General features: G+C 41.2%; 1 protein-coding gene across 1 annotated transcript in view; it reads left to right on the forward strand.

Annotated features, from left to right (window-relative positions):
- Nucleotides 1-22,284, forward strand: part of unc5db (unc-5 netrin receptor Db) — a 198,809-nt gene that overhangs the window by 78,944 nt on the left and 97,581 nt on the right. The window contains exon 3 of the mRNA XM_053420260.1: nucleotides 4,126-4,341. Coding sequence (XP_053276235.1) covers nucleotides 4,126-4,341 — 216 coding nt within the window. The remainder of the gene's footprint in view (nucleotides 1-4,125; nucleotides 4,342-22,284) is intronic.

Consider the following 22,284-nt stretch of genomic DNA (forward strand, 5'->3'; position numbering starts at 1 on the left):
ACAGACCCTTCTGGGCCAATGTTAGAAAGATGAGGGAGGAAAGGGTCCAGTCTACATGGGTTGCTGAAGTAGTGAGCATTAAAGGTGTTCAGGCCCATAACAAGTTAATATTTCACTCACCCGCCTCACAGTCTGAGCCCATTTGGTTCCATTTCTTGTATCAGTGGCAACGCCCACGTTCATCAAAGGAAAAACTGCACTTTATCAAATACTAGATATCGACTCATAGTCTGACTCTGTATTTAGAAACTGAGGCGTCTGTTCCGTGCAGCAGCAGAGCACAGTCGCATCACAGAGTAATGGAGTCTGATCTCATGATGAGAGGAGAGTCAACCGTCAAGGATAAAGACACGTCTCTGCAATGAAGGGACGATGCAACACTCCAAGTTAGAGTTCGTGATGGAACCGTAACTGGACAGATGATGGCATGGCTCCTCAGTCTAGGTTATAACTGGAAAACAAGCTTATCAAAGAGTGTGAATACCCAGGTTTAGAGTTCGACGTAAGAACTCTACAGATACTGACAACAAGCATCTCGTGTTGTAAAATGTGCAGTGTAATCATGAAGATCTTTACATGGTGGCCTCCCTTAAATCTACCTGATGTGATCATTTCTGGAGAAAAAAACGGATTTTGCTGAAGATGTCCACTTAACACGTAATTCAGAGGAAAAGGTGATCATGAGGACATTGTTTGAATGAGACAGCAACTACACCCTCAGTGGAAGGTGAATCCTGCTGGAAAAAGTCTGTTAAAAAAAGTGTTGCTAGATGATGTAATACATTAATTATCATATATGTGGGGTCTTTGCATTGTATTCACACTCTGCCTAGTGTCGGCTAGTTTCAGTCTCTTAGCTTGTCCTTGTTCTCCTCTGCTCTGTGCTCACATGTACAGTGTATCACAGCAGTATGGAACATTAGTCCCTGTCAAGCTGTTTCCAAGCTGCTTCTCTGCTCAGCTAAAGGCCTGATTTCGTAACTGTGACAATGACAATGGCTGTGCTGTGATTTCATCTATGTTTACTTGTAAGATGATCATTTTGGGAGAAAGTCAGAAGCTCATTCACTTCTAATTCAGCCCCAGCTGCCTTCTTGATTCTCTCATCCATCTATTGCCAGAGCTGAGTAAAAAAAATCCTCTCAAATTAGAAGAGGCTGAGGAGCTAAAAACTTTGCTGTGCTCTTAACTTGACCACCTCGATATGCTGAGAAAGTCATCTTTTATTTTATTTGTCTACCAGACAGATTACCATGAAACGTGATGGAAGGTTATGGTATGGGTCAGGGAAAGAACCCATTCAATGTTTTTGATGAGCCGAATAAATGAGTGGATAAAGGAATTTAGTTTCCCTTTCTCTGCAGAGAATTCATTGAATCAATTAGCGGTAGCGAAGGTGCACGTGTATGTGCATGTGCACCTCTCTAACAGATTCCCAGTGTCAGTTACACAGGCTAAACACTCTAGAGAAGTGGTGCGTGAAAGAGAGAGCTGCATTGCGTGCCATTTGCGGGTAGCCAGCTGAAACTACGACTGTCTGCGTAATTAGAAAATGGTGGGCAGCGACGGTCTAGATAAATAATGGGAAACACTGCGGTTGACATGTGAGGTAGGGCATCAACTGTGGTGGAGGTACAGGTTGGAATGATGATGATTAATAAACCTCCAAATCCAAGGAGCAGTATATGGCTGGTGCTGTAACCAACCCCCTAAGTCATCCTCCCTCCCATTCACAGAGTTGTATAAAGTATATTGTAGTAATTGCATTACATTTCATATGAATCATTATTTATCATCTCTACTCGTATACAATCCAAAGTGTCCTTATACAGCAACATTGAAATTCTACTTTCAGTGTTTTAGCTAGTAAACTAGTCGGGTCATAATATCTGCTATATAGAAGAAGGGATGATGAGCAGCTGATGGAGGAGCCGTGTATTTTTTTCAGTAATTTGAACTCAGCAGGGGAAACTGTGGTTTCATGGAACCGTGTGCAGATGGGCGCCAGTGATCGTTCTTTTGAAGGCAGCTCTCCGGGGGGGCACAGGTTGTGCCAGGTTAGACAAAGTACCGACGTTCTTTGAAAATCCAACAGTTTGGAGAAAGGATAATTAAATGCAAGGTTTCAAAATAACCTCTCCCTTCATTACCTGTCCCTTATAATGAATGCAAAATCAATACATCAAAGAAGTGGGATGCAGTGTGTGTGGAACTGAGCTGTCTGTAGCCTGTGTAATGGCTCACCTCCACGTCAGGTGATATGTGATGTGTGAGGGCTAAACCCAGCTCAAACTGTGGTGCAGCCTGTGACGTTCACACACCAGGGGTTCACCATCACATTGATTTCTTCACTATACCTTGTCTCCTTGTCTTTAATGTGTTTTTTTTCTTCTTTAAGTGTCATGTATGGAAAATATATATAATGGGTTTTAAATGTATTATATGTAATACCTGGAGACGGGGTAGGAGAAAAACAAAAGATATCACGTCGAAAGTCAATTTAATATGGGATGTGTGCACTGGGCCGAGTTCTGGGGATGTAATGAATTGATTTCATTTACTGTCCCCGATCCCATCATCAAGTTTGGTCCCTCTTATCCACCAGCGTACAGGAGCGTGATATAATGTATGATGGAATCTCCGCCTGCTTTGGAACTGTTTTCCAGCCGTTATTCCACTGGTTATGGAGGAAATTGCTACCGTTGTGCGTTTCCTCATGTTTCTCATTATAAAAATCATACCTGTGTGTTTAGTTGTTTGTTTTCCTGTTTGTCCCACTTGTCCAGCACAGTTCCACGTCATGTAACTCCTCTCCCGAGACAAAGCCAATCTATGGGCACGATGCAAACCTATTACCACTTAATAAAGGATTGTAGCAGAATACTTGAGCTCGTTTTGAACAGAAAGGACCTAAAAATGAATCAAATAACAATATATACACAAAAATATGTGTGAAAGCACCCTACAGACTTCCCATAGAAAATAGCATCATACCGTGTACCTAGTATTATCAGGTACTGAACACTAAGAAAAAGACCTCTAGGTAGGTAGTGTCAGCATATTATTCCCATTCATCCACTACCCCCCCCCCCCCCCCCCCTACACTGTTTGTTTTATGTGTGGCCTCTATTTACACCTGCACCCATTCATTTACCCATTTAACAAGGACAACATTGATTGAGAGAGGTGGCAAGGCGGCCGATTCGATTTCAGAGAACAGAATTGGATTTGATGGTGGGGTATAATAGCTTTCATGGGCTTTTACGGCACTGAATAGCTTAGCTGGCGCTGCCCTGATGGGACTGAGGCGTAATTCCGAGAAAGATCCCGGGGACGACAGGATCAGAAACATCCTGTTCCTTATTGCCCTGACCCCATAGAAATCTGTGTGCTTTACTCGGAGGAGGCGAGTACAGGACACCATGTGAAGCTGACACCCACCTTCAAAGTAAAATGAAAAGAAAATCCCTCAAACAAAGTCATGCTCTCACGATCGCTCAGATTGGTGTTTCAAAAACTGCTCGGATCAATCGGCTGCTGCATTGAACAGTAAAAGAGAACTGGGCCCAGTTCTCACCAGGCTGGAAGTCAGAAAAGGGTTAACCTGCTGGGAATTGTTCCTAACGTCGATGACACGTTGGCGGCAACACAAAGACTGTTTTTGTCTGTTTTTTTTTTTGTCTTCGTGTGGAACACAATCTGAGCCTTGTGGCTGAGATAAGATGTATTCAGACTCAACAGCCACAATTTGGGCAATCAGTCCTCTCATAATTTCTCTCCACTTGGTCTGCTCTGATTTCATTCATCTGCAAATTGCTCTGAGGAAACCAGTTTCGCTTGAATGGGGCACGACTTCGACTTTGTGTCTATGTTGCCATTCTGCAATATGGTTCTGATGAATGGGGATTTCAAAACATGGTCCACCGAACAATCGGTTCAAATGAAGAAGCAGTTGCTGTTACATTGCTGTTGGTAAAGAAAAATACACTAACTCACTGAATTGTGTATCTAAGTGAAAAGGACGTGGATCACCTTTGTCTCTGTCAGTCTCCCTGTTGTTCATTTCAGCGCTGTTGTAAAACAGATGTAGTGGGAAGATTAAGTGACTCTGGTGTTGTTTTGCAGGTGCCGCGGGTGATGCTCAGCCTGACACCCTACCATCGGTGCAGGGCACACTGCCGCACTTCATCCAGGAGCCGGAGGACGCCTACATAGTCAAGAGCAACCCCATCAAGCTGCGCTGTCGAGCCGCGCCCGCCTTGCAGATCTTCTTCAAATGCAACGGAGAGTGGGTGCACCAGAATGAGCACTTCTCCCACGAGTATAAAGACCTCAACACCGGTAAGATGAATCTCCCTTTCGGTCAGCTATTCCACTGGCTTGAATAGGTGCCCTGTAGAATTTCCATATAGATTTTTTTTTTAACTCTATTTAAGCTGCTTTAGCTGCCAACCCTTCATGCTACCACTGCAAGTCACTTTGCAACCCACCTCCTCCCCAACATCTCCACATGTTGTCATTGATGCCTGCTATGACCTGTACCTGGTTCTTTGGGCTGCTGCTCAGCCTGCTTCTCTCCATGAAAGCTCATTGGCGGTTTGGCAGGTGTGCTCTCCCTACCTCAGGCTTTCAACGTATGTGGGAAGGTAGGGAGGTGCCAGAACTGAGCCATTCTGCCAGATATAACTGACCAAAAGTTTGATGAAAATGGTCCTAACTGAAAATGTTTAAAATCAGTGTGAGTCATAAATCCCCTTGTGCTGAATGCAGTTTCTTCTTCATCAAACACTCTGAAAAACCCACAATACTGAATGTTTGCTTGCCAGCAGTTTTTTTCTTCTCTGCCTTTGTTGGCCACCTCCTGTGTTTCAGTAGGATTCTGTAAAGCCACTGACAGGAATGTGAATGGTGCAGAACAAATGAATTTGGGAACCTTTACCAAATGTATGCTTCGACAATTGCTTTATTTTTCCAACCTTACCTTTAAAAGAAATGATCTGCAGTCCCAAATTATCTCTGAGCCCTTGATCTTCAACATTATTTTTTACACATTTAAGACATAAATGCACAACAGACAAAGTAAATACATTTTGATTGATTAATTAATACAGATTGATGTTGTCACAAGAGACCTCAGCTCCTGTCTCCTGGATAACACCCACTCTGCTCTGATTGGCCAGCTGGCCCACTCTATTACAACTGGTCAGCCACTTCCAGAATGTAGGAAATGTCGGCCTCTGTTTTCGCTTTACCTGACACCTTTAGTAGAATGTTTTAAATAAAATTATAGTTCTGATCTTTATGTACGCTAGGCTTCTTTATGAAAAAATATAACTTCTATATCAATATGAAATAATATTAACGATGACCTTTTATGAATAATTTATATTTTCATATTAAGCTTTTTGTATTTGTCCTTGTTTGACAATGGTTACAAAAAAGAGGTAATATTGAGCTTGGCATGCATAAAGCAAGGTGATTTAGGCGTTTTTAAAGTGTCCCACATTACAAAGTGACCTGTCCCAGATTACCAAATTCAGGCAGAATTTTCTTTTTTGGCTCAAAGACTAGTAATAGCTGTGTCTTGTCTCCTCTGGGTAAGATATCTCCTTTCACATGCTTTGTTGGCCTGTTATTTGGCACATTCAGTATTAAATTAGTCATATTAAATGTTTTTTCAAAGTCTCAATAAATCTAAATGGTGCTGTGATTTTATAGATGGTTTATCACAGGCTGTGATCAGTTACACTTCCTTGTTGCAGTTATTTTTGATGATTAGGTTTGTGCCAAGTTACAGTGTTGGTTTAATTTTCATGTTCAGAAATGAAACTGAGTGGGTATTATTGAGTCTATGTTTGCACCATCACTGAGGAGATTTTTCAGGGCCTCAGGTGAGACTAGACAAGAAATCTTAAAATAATGTGTGAATAATCTTTCAACAAGGTCAACAGCTAGCACATGTTCAGCTAATGCTGAGATGTGTAACAGGTAGGATTTGGAGCGTGAGGGGCGTAGTAGGGTGCCATACCAATTAAGCCCAATAAGTGTTTGTCAGGTAGGAGCATGATGATTAGAGGACCTGACGGAGGCTTCTTGAGGGAATTTCTGGCAAACAACAAAGCCAATGAGACACCTCGGCTAGATATGCTGTGATCAGGGGCTGTGAGAAAAGCCGTATTTATTGTATTCATGAAGGTGGCTCCACAGGAAAGAGCCTTGAATTGCTTGTGGAAGTTGATCATGGTGTGATTGCTATGCTGTGAAATAGTTGGGAGCTTGATAATGGCAACATGAGATTTGGAAGCTCGAGTCTTTGCTGTTCAGTGTGCAGTAGAAAAGTACAAAATACAGTTGGCTACTCAAAAGTCAAAAGCCTGTGCTGCATCACATGTGCTAACAATCTGCCAAAGTGACATTTTAAATGACTGGTTACAGAATCAAAACATGACCATGAAACTCTTTACAAAAAAAAAAATTCACACACAGCACATTTAACTCAGCTGAATCGATACATTCTCAAGGGCATTTAAAAACACAGCCTTGCTCTCTTCACTACACAGGAACTTTGCTCTGATTGCTCACTTGGGCTGGTATGTCCACAAGTGGCTCATGTTATCAAACTTCATACAGATACTTTATTTCTGTCAATATGACATTGAGCAGAGCAACATAGGCCCTCTCCAACGAACTTCAGTTATTTTAACCTTGTAATACATGGTGGTTTTAATTTGATACAAGACATCTGAGTGAAATTACCACTGAACACCATGATATGAAACTACAGGGTCCCTAACACATCCTGAAAGATTTGGATGATTCAGTCTGCCATGGTTTCATAGCTCACTAGCTAAAGCCCGGGCCACACTGTCTGCGCAAGTGGCGCGGTACATTCATAGCTTAGTCACATGAGCTGCTCCTCTGGAGAATCAAGGCCTCTTTTCTCTGAGTGCCCCAAGGTTCACATTGGAACAGACAGTGACAATGATCTTTCACCACAGTTTCAATGTCTCTCTGTTGAACATGTCACAACATACATATTTTCAACACTTCCTGTACCCTCTTCAAAGTAAAAGCACTTGTGCGTTTCTGTTGAATGACTTTATTTATTTATTCATACTGTAGAGTCCTGGCATCCAGTTGATTACATAGCCATACTTTTTATCAAGCATTGGATGGTTATGATATCATGAAAAATGTATCAAATCTCTAATCCAAAAATTATTAGGATTTCTTATTTTTCTTTAAAGAGGTTCTCTGATTTTCAATGACATTTTACCAGTTTTTGAAGCCCATGTTTCTTTACACTAGTTTCAAATAAATCACTCTCTCTAGTTCTTATGTCTGACAAGCATAACAGTCCTACAAAGCACATGAACTAAATAATCAGATTACATCAAATGATAACCATGTAACAATTCACCTTGTTTAGAATGTAAGGGAAAAATTACGTACGGTATTCTAAAGGAGAACGGGTGGATCTGTCACGCAGTGTACGGGCGCCACCCACTGACCCTCTTATAATAAACTAATAATACTTTACAGGATCGCTAACTTTGTCATCTGGCCCCACAACGTATGAAATAATATATATAATAACAAAATTCATCCAGAACGCTGCATTTAATAATCTGTATTTTCAATAAACCTAATTATACACACGTAGCACCTGGACGGGTGCCCGCAAACAAAGACGGGAAAGTCAACACAACCACTCAACTTCACACAAATCACATACATCAATATTTCCCCTACACCCCAGGTTCATACAGTCCCTCAGTTCATCATACGAAATAGTTTGTCCCGTATAGCCCTGAATCCCCCAAAACGTCCCAAAGCAAAGTTTAAGCAGGTGTGGCGTGGTGAGATTTCCACAAACAATAATATACAAAATAGTCCATGTTATTCTCACCACCTCTGACCGCCCAGAAAAAGAGTCTGATCTTCACGGTAATTCCTGAAAGTTTCGCCGAACTTCGCCGGTTGCTCACCGGCCCGAACAAACCAAACAACCCCGTCGAGAAGTCACTTCCCCCCATTTATAATATTCAGATTTAAAGAAACAACTATATACACCATTATACATACAATAAGCAAGTACAGAGAGAGATCCAATCCCTTATCATTTTAATTTAAGGTTTCTGACAGATAAATATGAACAGACTATAATTGATGTAGTTATAAGAGCAGATTATCTGTCCTCCCTAACACATTCACTGTAGATATAAAGTGCACTTAGGTGACCTTTACAACAAAACATCCACTAAATCATTACTCTGAGCTGTTAGCATCAGGATGGTTCTATTATTATTTCTCTTCTCATGCTAAAGAGGAGTGTCAAAAAAGCCTCCACCGCTTTACAGTTTACCTCAACCTTCAACCTGATCTCTCTGTGCCAACGCTGTCATTAAGATGTGCATTTAGTCACTTTCTTCAGCATAAAAGGAAAGACATGCATGTCTGGAAATGGCATCTAATTCTCTGATGTAGAGCAAGAAACACACATGTCTAACAACATTACTGAATGTCTCTTAGTCCCAAGGCCCTGGTATTGTGCACGCTGACCCACCTGTCATGGCTCACCGTAATACTTGACGGGACTGAGCCAGAGTTAATACGATTAGTTACACTCGTGCTTTTCCTGCTATGACGACTGAATGTGTGCCATTGTTAGATGAAGGAGCTTTAATATCATTATGATTGGATTATTGGTGTGCATGTAAATTAAGTCAATGCAGAATGGAAAAAAACACCAAACTGTGATAAAGGGACACTGGCTGGTCTAAAATAATCACTGCTGAGCTGTTTAAAAGAATGTAGGAATGAACAGATAGACCATAGTTTATGAATTAATAGAAAAGCCATTTTCATCAGTCTTTAAAAAAAAAAAAAAGGGATGAAAAACACTTTCAGGAAACAGGACAGGGAGACAGAAGAAATCCTGAGGCCTAAACTTTTGTTCTGAAATGAAATGACCACAGGGATGGCTGTGGGTGAAGTATCACCATCACCATCACCAGAATCTGTCAAGCCACAGGAACACCTGCCTGTTACTGAGACCTCAGGCTGGATGCTGTTTAAAGATATACACCACATCAAGATGAGTGACAGGTGCTGGGGCGTAAACCTGTGGGGAGGAGGGCGGGAATAATACTATGAAGAAACACAAGCGTTAATGCAGTGTTTTGTGTTCAAATACAATTTGTGAAGTCAGTCAGGAAAACACTTTGTCTTTTTCATGTGTGGAATAGTTCCAATGACACCTGTGGATACAATGAGAACAACACCATCATTATCTTCCTATTTAACTGCTGTTTCACTGATGCAATGAATAAATCTAAAGTCATTGTAAAGCTTGTTATGACAGAGCTCTGGGTATCTTAGCACCCTCTGAAAATGGGTTGGCCTTATGTGGATTAAATATACACTGTTAGCCAGTGATGCATAGATGGACACCAGTACACCAATCGTGACATCACCATCAGGCCACTAGTTAAAGTCTTGTTCAAATTTATATCACTGGATTGCAATCTCCCTCACTAATCTGTATTCCCCGTCAGATGGAGCCCTTAAAGTTGGAGGGTCCCCAGAGGTTTTTGAAATGACTTCACAGGAATTATTTAAATGTGTAGATTTTTTACACAGGGTATATTTACAATGGTTCAGAAATTGTACAAGTGTACATAGACTTCTTGCTTCAGTTCTGAATTGAAGGAGCCTTTCGCAAGAGAGGTAAAAAAAACGTCAAAAGACACAAGCAAGTCCACTTGCCTGTGTACAGCTTCTGAAGATACCCCAGGTGGAGGCATAAGTCCCTCAGATCCGGTGTCCAATCCCGTTTTGTGAATGGACTTTTGTTTTTAGCAATTTAATACTGATGGCTGTAGTTCATCCAATCTCATCTTAAAATGGCCGAACCACAAACCTAACCAAGCAGAGACGGGTGATGGACGGTAAAAATACAGATAAGAGAAACCATGAACCAACAAACCACAAGCACCTGAATAATCGATATACTGTAGATTGCAACGCCTTCGACAGACAATCCATGGCAGGTGTTATTACCTACAGAGCATCCATTCAGCTGCTCTCATCTGCGGTGCTACCATCACAATGCTCACAGGAGTTTTAATCATATTCCGGTTTAATTCACTGGAATTATCCTAATTGCATTGTGCCTAAAAATATTCAGTGTTCCCCACTAACATTACCTGTCAGAAGAGCTCTATGTGATTTAAGATTTAAGCTCATTTGAGGCGAGGTCCTTACGGTTGTTACAGGTGACCCTTATATAACCATGGTAACCATGAATAATTCAAAGCCCCTTCGTATTATTTACTTGGCGAAGGCGTCTTTTAGATTATTCTGATGATGTACATTCTTTTCTTGAAAGACTTATCTGCTACCTTGCATTTATCTCCCCCAACGACAGTGTGGACCGTGTAATTCAGGCCTCCATGGACTAATGTGTGTAACTTGACAATTTGAGAACCACATCGTTGGTTTAATCAGCGTTCAGGAGCTAAACATTGACTGGTTAATGCAGCTTCATTTCCTCCTCCATCAGCTATGCTCATCGCAGATCATTTTGCAAGGGAAGTTTGATGCATATTTCATATTCATTAACTCAAATTAGGCTCAGCTTGTTCATCAGCGTTCCCACATCGCTAAAGTGCCGGCTGCCATCGCTGTTCTTTACAGGCTGAGTGACAGCCCACCTGCCCCATCTCTTCTTACTTAGCCACTCCGCTATCTCCCATTGCCATTTAAGGGAGATGAAAAATTACAAGCCATTTTACCTCAGCTTACTCTGTCCCCTGTTCACCGACTGGTTACCTCCCGCTTCAATAAGGCGCACTTAGCTGCCTGTGGCGCTGCCAGGCCAAGTGAAATCTCATCGCTATCTCCTGGCCCATGTGGATTAGCAATTAGAGGAGCCAGAGGATGTCCTCGCTGGAGCTCCTGGAATATAGGCCCGCCTTATATCAGCAGTAAATGCAAAACCACAGATAAGGGCGGTCTTAACGGGAGGGCTTTGTCCCGGCTCAGTAAAGACAGCTACATTATGTATTGGATTAGTCTGGCTAATCAGAGGAGGAGATCAGTGAAGAATTGTAATGTTATTGATTAGGACACAGGCCCTCAATGCCACCAGGAGCACCTGATAGCATCTCTTATTTACCAACTATCCTGATGAATCGCTGGACGCTGATAAAGCTGGCAATGCCCTTGAGTTCGCCGGCAGCAGATGCCAAGGGGAGGACAGTGTTTATCTGCACTGTGTGCTGTACAACACCTTAGGATTGGCACTACTGCATAGTGGGTGCATGAATATTGATTGCATTTTTTATAGATTATTCCAGTTCCATCTCTATATAAAAAAACTAACTATGCAGCTCTTTGCAGATGAAATTTTAGCAAGCATTATCTGAATGTGATCAGAAATTAAAGGACATACCCACCTTGCACATTTTGTCAATGCGTTTGTAACCTTCAGGTTAAGCGTGAATCTCCCCCTGCCTTCAGCCTAGGTACCATCATTCAACAGGGGAAAAATCCATCATAGAAGAAAAAGAGATTCCTCTCCCACTACCCACAGTAGCATCAGTGGACCATAATGCAATGCAGCCACAGGGCAATTGGCATTTTGAGCGAGGGGCCTGGCTGCAGACACACCCTGGTGTTTACAGAGTGGCCAGCTCATGAAAAACTATACACAACAACAATTTATCCGCTCACAAACCCCTTTGAGACTAAAAGGAACGAGCGTACACCCCCGTTGTTGAAAGGCATTCTGGGAAATGTTGAAGTGAAGCAGTCCTAGATGAGGCGGGCTGAGGGGAAATGTGGAGGCCACAGACACTTTATCACAAACCACCCCTGGAATGCAGTCAACAGCATCAGAGACTGATGAATAATAACAACGTAAGAGGATGGGCGGGTAGGTTTTTCCTTTAAGACAGAACGGATTTGTTATCACTAGTGTTGGTACATACACTTTACTGTAGACAACTGGGTGAAGCACAGAAAAAGCTTTAGTTGGACTCGCGGTGATAGAATTCCCATCAGATCAGTTACAAATAATACATCAGTTGAACAAAGCAGAGGGATATCTCAAAAGGGATTTGCAAAGGACGGGAATATTATATAAGTTAATTTCCTTTACTCTCAGGAGCCACATGCACAGCCCTCATTCAACATAATTATGAGAGTATCCTGATGAATTCTCCATTAAATGACATTGTGTCTGTAAAAAAAGAGATTCTATCCATAATTTTAATGCTAACAAAGATGTATTGAATTACAAAAGCTGACCAGCAATGGGGAAATTAGGTAGAAATTTCCACAGGAGGTTTTATGCAGGCTTCTGTGTAGAACGTCCATGAATTGTGGTAAAAAATGCATCGACCGATAAATCCCAGTGAAGGCTCAGTGCTGCTGCTCTCAGTTTGAGTATGCCATTGAAGATTATAAAATCTCTGCAAAGCACACACAGCCAGTTTATTACAAACACCAAGCAAAAAGTTATGCAGTTTAATACAACAGTCCTGTAATGAATCCCACCTTCATGGAGTTTATGATGTTCAGTGTTTTAGAGACGCGTTGATCAATTTTATGGTCATTTTTGGAGGCTGAAGTTTGTGGAGCTGTTGACTTGTACTGTGCACAGTATTGTTTTACACTGACTGGTGTTTTTATAAACCCTCCACCCCCAAATGATCTCAGTGAGGATAGACTAAATAACAGAAACGCCTCTCTCAATACAAAATGCATTACTTTTATTTGCATGTATAAACAGCCACCTGAATGTACTCTATGTTAAACACATTTGACTGACGAGACAGGGTTGAGAAACATCCAAAGCCTGCAATGGCCTTCATACCCCCCCATTCACCTTATGTCATTTATTACCTGACTCAGGCTGATACTGATTGATTCTGATATTTCAGGCTCTATTTCAACTATCGAGGCACAAGGTCTAAAGCACGTGGTTGTTGCTAGGTTATTGGAATAAAGGTCGCTGCACTAGGTTCAACTGTGTTGTACTTGGTCTAATAATTAATCATGGGTGTGTTTTGGGCCTAATATGCAATAATCCAGAGTCAAACGTGTTGAGCCTGTACCTGGATTACTGGTGGATTTCTTTCATAATGGTGAATTTGTAAGGTACTGTACTTGGAGAGAACAGACATGAAAATTAGTTGACAATGAATATATGAATGAATTAAATGTAGAACTGTTAATTAAATAACAAGCATGTTTTTTTAAGGGCCACATGATTACAAATTATGAATAAAATCTATTTTTGCAATACACTCCTGGCCTCGTTGACGAGAATTACATGTATGGATGGCAGACATATGAATGTGAATCATAACACTGTAAATGGTATTTACAAAAAATGCTACAATGTTTTTTTTAGAAATAGGACATTTGTTGGGTGAAAATCGAAGCAGAAATGTCCCATTTCAGCAGAAACTATTCACCACATCCAGATAAAGTGGGCCAGCAACTTAATGTGTATTATGGAACTTTTAACATGTTTCCCTGACACAGGACATAGATGCAATATTATGATACATTCATTTTACTGGTTTATAATTCATAATTCAATTTAATAAACGAATAGTTGAAATGTTATATTTCGTACATGTCAAAGCACTCCCCATTCATTTCAGGAACTGCCAAACCCACCATAGTTACATCAAACTAATCAAATCAGTTAAAATTAACTAAACTGTTGATTTTGAGATTTGAGAATTAAGATTGTATTGTGGATACGATCTTAATTTGTTAACATTGATTGACATGGCACTGCAGCCTCAGGTAGCATGTTTTAGTTATGGCCCAGTTTAGCTGACGTCAAAAATAGGCCTGGCCAGTTTATTGAGATGTCTTTTGATATCAGTTGATAGTGTGATTTGATGAAAATAGGACAATTTGTTAATATCAAAATTATGATATTGACTAAAACCCTAACTTTCTATTTTCTTAATACAGTCAGTCAGTCTGTTCCCAGTTTAAAAATAAACATTTATAGCATGAATATTTCCGCCTAGTTTGCTCAAATGAAGCTTTTTCACAAATATTGTTGTGTTCTATCAAAGTGCTTCAAAATATTTGACACACAGAAAACCAAGAGACAGTTCTGAGATTCTTAATATGGCCATAGTCATAGCAATGTTTAAGATGCAAGTCTCCACCATATGTATTGAGGAGTTAGCTAGTGCTGGATTATGATATTAATAAATGCAAGTCTTCTTATTTGTCACGTAAATCAATCTACTGAAGCCTGGGTAAGTTGGTAGAGACGTTTAATTTTTCCAGCCATCTTTCACGGCTTCTACTCTTCTAATAACTCTGGTGATATGTATCTAAGACATACGAGTGGGAGAAATATGAAGTGAGCCCTACGATATGAAAAGAATATTGCCCAGGCTTCGACCAATATAGGATTAGGATTTGACTGAACCGTGTTTGGGGTGTCAGTCCGTAAAGCCTGTAATGGAATCTGCCTCACTCTGCCATAAGGAGCTGCAGCCAAAGAATTTCATTAGCCTGCCATTCAGTGGGGAGTTTAAGTGTCCCACGATGACCACAAGAATGAAAATCTGCAGGAGAATATAGAGAATTTGTCAGGTTTAGTCCACAGTTACTGGTATCTCCTGTCAAAAGCCTGGTCAGGCTGGCTGAAAATGAACAGTAATGAAGCAAAATGATTAAATGTGAAGCACATTTTTACCACACTTTATCGTGGTGCACTGCACAGTTCGTTTTACTTTTTTTGATTGAACAATATCTCTTTGACAACATAGGGTAGACCAGCTACGATCTAAGTAGAATCCGATACACCTGGAACGACATTTGACACAATACTGAGATGTAGTATTGAAAAAAACCATCAAATCACATTTGGTTGAACATGGCTCATAAAACCACAGAGTAGTTTCGAACCATCTTGGACCTTTTCATGTATCAGCATTTGGGATGTGTCTATGTCATTATATTTATATATATTTGAAAAGGGTAACGACCTCTAATCAAATATAGGCGTCCCATCACCACCAGGGACCGCTGGTTAGTGGTGGATGTCTCAGCCATCGGTGGCTCAGGACCACCGTGGTCCTCAGACTGGGTTAGGGCCTGGCTATCTCTGCACCAGCTGCCTGTGCTGGCAGTTCAAACAACTGGGGACGACTGTGGTTTTGGCCGTCAGGAAACTCCGGAGGCGAGAAGCCAAAAGTGTCTGTAGTGTTCATTAATGAATTAATGACAGACAATTCAGCCAAACACTTTAATGAAGGAAAAGATCTATCACAAAATTGACAAAGACTACAGCAACCAACTGCCTGTGTACTCTTTTTCATTTCTAATGGGAATCTGCTTATTAGTATTTCAAGCATATACAACCGCTGGACATTTTGGGTTAAACATCTGTAATCACTAATATTAATGAAAGTAATTAATGCAAAGAAGTTAGCTGAGGCTAACTTGCGGTGCTTGCACCAACTATACAGTGGTTCTTAGTTTCAACTTGCACAGATGCTTGAATGTTAGCTGCCTACAATAAATGTGTATCTATTATTGGGTACTTGCATGTTGGTATTGCTTACGTATTATATTTCATGACTTCTGTTTAGTGCAAGGCAGGTTGTTATTAAGATGAAAGCAGCAGCTGTAAAACCAGGAAAATGACCTGAAAGACACAATATCCTCAGTAGAACTGAGGGGAAACAGATGGGATCATCCTCTGAGGTTTCATCCTTATGATTGACATGTCTCAAATTACACATTGTATTGTAATCCACCCTTTCTAATAAATATTGATGAATGCAGTTGAATCCATGCATTTAAAGCAGAGCTGGAGCTTTAATTTCTGATCAAGAAACAGCACCTGGAAATCAACCAACCTTTGGAATACCCTACCTTCACAAAGTACTGTTTCACTGTAGCGCACACCGAGATTATCCCATGGTTAAGATCCTTGTCAGCCTTGGGAGATTAGTAAACTGAGTGTAGATGTATTTTTCTCATCTCCCCTCAAGTTAAATGTGTCCTATTTCAAATTGTGAACAAACCCTCAGCACTCCCTAACACAGTTTGTCGTGGACACCCTCCTGTCTCACCATAGCTGGGAGACGCTCAGCAGGGGGGGAGGGCCCGCTGGGAGAGCTGACTCGGTGCTGTGTGTAAAACGGTCCACTCCCAACCATATGTCCAGGACGGTGGGGGTAGCTGTCACTCATCGGTGCCAGTTCTCCTGGCACTTCCCTAATCGTGATTACTGCCTCCAACCTGGGAGTTTGAGAGGAAAACAGCATCCACCTGGCTCCATCAGGGGGAAACTCTTTATCCTTGTTTGCAGTAAAGAGGAGACGTGTTTATGCTGTTAGGAGTCGCGCTTTCTCCTTTATGTGATTTTAATTGAGGCAGTTAGGTCTCCCTTGGAGGAATCTGGCTATTAAGCACTCCGAGTTGCACACAAATATGTTTCCTTACAGAATCTCAGAGTTCAATAGTTACCCGTGGAGCAGGGGGAAGGAGAGGAGGTGGTGGGGGGAGGTTCATTGACCTTTCCCTCCAGCATCTGCAGAGTGTGAATGTTATCATCGGTGAACAGCGAGTGGACAAAGCCCTCACCTTCACACAATGCTGAAACTCTATGTTGTGTGTGTGTGTGTGTGTGTTTGTGTGAGTGGGTGGTGTGTGGGTGAAGGAAAGTGGATGGTAAGTATCTGTGTGTGCATATTGCCATGTGTGGTGTGTCTTTGTATGAGAGTTAATGTTCATTATGTGTGTCTGTCAGCCATCTGGTTATGTGTATACATTGACTGAAACTATGGGTATTGCATCTACGACTCTGTACATCATAATTAGAGTGTGCATTAATGGGAGTGGGTTGTGTTTCCAGTGTGTGTTTTTGCATTGTTCATATTGCCATATATAGAGAAAGTGTACTTGTAGTTGTGAGTCCTTGTTGGATTCTGTTCAGCAGATGTGTGGAGTGAAGGCCTAACTGAAGCAGATAAATGGTCATCCCCTGCCAAGCAGCCCACAGGTACTTGTTGGAGCTTTATTAGTGTGTGTGTGTGTGTGTGTGTGTGTGTGTGTGTGTGTGTGTGTGTGTGTGTGTGTGTGTGTGTGTGTGTGTGTGTGTGTGTGTGTGTGTGTGTGTGTGTGTGTGTGTGTGTGTGTGTGTGTGTGTGTGTGCGTGTGTGTGTGTGTGTGTGTGTCCGCATGTTGGTCAGGCCGGGTTTGCAGTGTGGACAGAGGGTTGGCCTTGACAAACGGGTGGTGACACCTTGCCGCCCTTCGAGCTACTCCCTCACCTCACTTTTCCAGCACTGCGCGGATATCTCGGCCTGAAACGTAATGGCCTCTAAAGTCGGGATTGATGTTATCGCTGCCCCGGGGTTGCTTTGTGAGCCAGTTAATGGGGTTGTTAACCGGATGTGGCCCAAACAGTACAACTCACACACACATACACACACTCTCATACCACTATAGACTGTTGGTGTGAAAAAGATGGTTCTCTTTTCCTGGAGATGATTTTATTTAGCCATACCACATGTTTGCGGCCAGAGCTGAGGAGTGGGCTGTAAAGGTTTTATGATTATTATTGTTGTTGTTTTTTTTCTTTTCTTACGAGAGACAAAGGGGCCCTTTGTTGCGGTTGATGAGCCAGCGGATTCGGCTTTTATACCTTAGCTGTCACAGGATTATCGATGCAAGCACTAGTGGATTTTTTTTTTACAATTTTGACCCTTGGGAAGGGGCTGTGACTCTTACTCATGGAAGTGAGGATGTGGTATGACTCCAGGAGCTGCTCAGTATTGCATGATTTCAGCAATTCAGCAATTCAGGACTGGAAGGTTCACATCTGATTTTATTTGATGGTTGGCTGGGTAGATATATACAGGAAGGGAGAGGGGGGAACAGAGAAGAATGTGATATAGAACAAAGGTCCCTGGCTTGAACGGAAGCCAGGGTGTTAAGGTTATATTTGTGATTGCTTAACCATTAAGGTACCAGTGAACCCCAGAGGTTCACTGTCCATTCATCCATCCAACCACCAACCAACCAACCACCTGCTAGCCAACAAGGTTGTCGATCTTTCTCTGTAGCAACTTCCTCTAGCTATTCTTACAGGATCCTGTCGGTATGTTCTTGATCAGTCCTTTGGCCTCCTCGTAGTTGGACATATCTGGTTGGGACTTCATGTTGGCATTTGAATCAAAAGCCTGTAGTGCATCACCTCCTTTCAATGGAGCAGTAGTTTATAATATTTATTAGATACTGTTTGGACAACTGCCATCCCTTTATATTGAATGCCCCATAAAGTCTATAAGAAAGCAAACACTAGTTCAACATTCTGGGGTCAGATTCTTAACTAAAGTAGAGAAAAGGGTCATAGTACTGCACCGGTTAAGACACTGTGTCTGTGATAGTGTTTGATTTATGATCCTGCTAGTTCACTAAGGTCACTGTTTTTAATGTACCTCATGTGTCACATTAAAAGTACAAGTGATGCCTAAGTCCTGAACCTGTGGAGCACTACACACACTAATATCAGGCTGCACCTCAAAATTCTGCCTGTGAAAGTCACAAACAGAATCCGTGACAAGACACAACCCTGGCACAGCTGTCAGTCCAGTTATTAATGACGGCATCAACTCAAAATAATAGCCCCAGTGCCCCTCACCCATAGGTTTAATGTTTTCCTCTCCGTTCATTTGGCAGAACTCCACCACAGTATCGAAACAAAATGACCTGCACTTGTGTGGAAAAATGAAGCAGATTCAGGTGTAATTTAGACAAATTCTGCACTAAAACACAAAGGAGGGTAGCGCTAATGATTAGTATTAATGTGCTCAATATGGTGCAGTAAAACGCATTTTAGAGATGCTACGTGAAGCAGAAACTACACCACCACCCGGTTCCATGCACACACCAGGGCCCAATTCAGCTATAGACAAAATACTAAAGTTAGTAATGAGTTTTCACTTGAGTGGGTCGACTTGATGCATCAATCTGCATTTAGCTCCCCATTTAGAAACACAGAGAAATACAAAACAACTTTTCCCTGTTTACGAGCCACTGTAGTTTTAATTGCCGCTGTTTTCTGCCATCACTGCATAGTCTCCTTTTGTTTTTCTTCATCTCATAACACTGCAAGATGTGTCAGTTGTTATTGCCGTGTTTTGGGTTTGTCAGGCTTGATTTCACATTTTGCAGGCTTGAAATTGGGTATCATTTGAAGCAGACATGACTGCGGGTTGGGACTTCTCTGGTTACAGAGCTGAGAAGTGGGCACAGGGCCTAATGGAGTTGGGAGATAAAAGTTCCTCTTTTCTGGAAGGAATGAAAAAAATGTCCAGCTATCAAATATCCTTTCTCCAAAAGATGAAGGTGAAAAAAGAACCCAGTGACTCCATGCACATGCAGCATATTTATGTGTGTGTGTGTGTGTGTGTGTGTGCGTGCGTGCGTGCGTGCGTGCGTGCGTGCGTGCGTGCGTGTATGTATGTGTGGACGTGTGCAAACATTTTGCTGGGATGCAATATGAATGTGGGCAGAGTGAAATGGTGGCTAATTTGGGGATTCATTTTGAACAAAGCCTCTGTACTCTAAGTGCTCGGTTACTGAGCGGCGAGGAGACAGTAGCTGCAGGAATCTTCTGTCCCCATTACATCCTGGTGTGGAAACAAGCCCTGGTTGGCGAGCTGGAGCAGATGTAACGAGACCCTGATGGAGGATGACGCTAATGTGCTAATGCTGTTCTCAGATCTGTCCTCAGGTTTACTTAAGGAATTCTGCTTTGGCTCTCACAGCATGTATGAGGCACATGGGCCAGACAGTTAAAGCAGTAATTGGTTATTATTAGTCTTTGTCCAATAGGCCTGCCAGCAAGGGGATGTTTTCCACCCATGAAGTATAGAAGGTAAAGATGGAGATGCTCTATTAACCTGGATGTTTTTTTTTTTATTTTCTTTAGATTCACAAGCAGAGTCTTAAATGAAAATAGTGTTTGAGAAAACAAATCCCACTCTCTAAAGCATGAGGAGCCGGCTCCCAGTAAACACTTTCACTGCAGAACAAAAACCTGTATCTGTGAATGGGAGAAAAACTGAGGTTATTAAATAGAGTGACACTATCATATATTTTGATTTTAAAAACACGGCACAGCCTTTCTTTGTGGACTATGTTTGAGGCCATACACTGAAAATACTGAATTGATAATGGAAAGATCCAGGTAAAATGTTCCTCTGCGGTGCAAACATGGCACAGTTTAATGTTTTGTTGTTTTATTAATCATGCTCACGTTTGTGTTTCTTCCAAATTGTTCTCATTTTCTAATATCACAGCAGGACCTTTTGTAGCAAAGTTTGTGGATATACACAGGATTTTAAAAACAGCAATGGATTGCTTTCCAATTGCCAGTCAACGAGTCTGCCTTTCTGTTTTTTTCCCAGTACTTGATTTTGCTGCTGCTGTATGGGCAAATTAGCATGTTCACCCGAGTGTGGAGTTTCAATCACACCCAATCAGAGTGGATTTTCCTATTTTACTGTTATTTATTTATTGGTAAACAGAACACTATACATTTAAACAATACAATGAAATGCAAGTTTTAACACACTTAAGTGGTTAGCAGGTGCGCTACGCCTCGACAGACTGTATGAATTTTGACCTCAAATTGCTCAACCTCTGACTTATTTTAAAACCACATTGCTGCTGTCTGGTACAGAACTGCTTTGGTAGTGAGCTTGTTTGAATATCACTGGAGTAGCATCGTCCATGTCGTGTTTAACTACAGCCTTATAGTCTGTGATTCAAAACAAAACTTGGCTCCAGTACAGACCATATTGCCTGCTTTTTTCAGCCATCTGTAGGTCCATTTTGTTATCTACCATTCATAGAGGAATTTTCTCTTATTAAACTGCCTCTCTTTGTTTTTTTCAATGGCTGTTGTTTTTGAGTAAACTTTATTAGAACTGAAGGTTAGAGGAACTCTCAGTTGATCTGTTAAGTGTGTGTTTTAATGTCTCAGGTACAGTCTGATCAAACAGAGTCTGAATTAACATAATATGCACAGGCATGTTTCAATTAACTGTTAAATGACTCGATTGGAATTGGCATCATAGAGAAATTGCAGTATAATTTAGATACTGTAAAGTGTATAAGTATTGTGTACTGTGCACATAGTACGTACTACTGTACATTCTCCATGTGACAATATCTGTACAAACACATGTAATGTTACCAGTGGCAGCATGTTAAACTCTTTTCTAAATAAAGTGGCTGTGATTGGGGCGAGATTAGCTTCATTAGCATGCAGACACAATGCAGCCGACCACTACAACCAGTGCAGATAAGAGCACCTGTCCGTTGAGTGTTGAATGCATCAGTAATGGGATCTGCACTGCTCCTCCTGAAAAGGAGATGACACAAAGTGTTTATCAGAGAAACATGCTGATAAGAGCCCATTTAACATAAACAAACAGAATGGGTGTTGCTGGGCGACGTGAAAGGTTTTTCCAGTTTTTTTTATCTTGGCTGCTACAGATTGCAATCCAGCTTCCATCTGACTACTGTACATGATCACTAGGGCTGCACCTATCCATTCTTTTTTAATCGATTAATCTGACGCTTGTTTTTTCAATTAATTGAACAATTAATTTGTATCACTTGATTAATATAATAATGAATTTATCAAAAATATAATTTTATAAATTTCCAACTATTTATTTAATAATCTTCTCTTAAATACAAACCAATCGGCCAAAAAATAAAGTATGCACTGTAAGACATTGTTCCACAACAAAAAATATTCCAGTCTGAACTGCTAATCTGCCTTTTACCCGTACCTCTCTATTATTGAAAGAACTTGGTCCATTAAGGTAAAATAGAATATAACAATCTACATTATACTGTCCAACCGCAAAATAAATGAAAACCAAAGTGAAATTCAAGTAACTTTCCGGAAGAATATGAAAACTTAGTACATTCAAGGTTAAAATAAGACTACTGTAAGTGTAAGAAAAGTGTGCAGGTTAAAATAGAAATACTCCGTCAAAATCGAATAACAGCGTCTGTGTCCGTACAGAGCAGCTTCTGGGTCCGGACCACGGTTCGACTGTTGGTGACTTATGTTAGATGATCGTGGGCTATTTTTTTCAAACATTCAAAACCCTGAGGGCCTGAATATTAACACAACATAATCAAAGCCTCGGAAGCTATTGCAAAAATAATGTGCATTTTAGATTTTAGCATCAGTGCAAAGCT

This window comes from Pleuronectes platessa, chromosome 4 (genome assembly GCF_947347685.1).
Source record: "Pleuronectes platessa chromosome 4, fPlePla1.1, whole genome shotgun sequence".
NCBI classification, from domain to species: Eukaryota; Metazoa; Chordata; class Actinopteri; order Pleuronectiformes; family Pleuronectidae; genus Pleuronectes; species Pleuronectes platessa.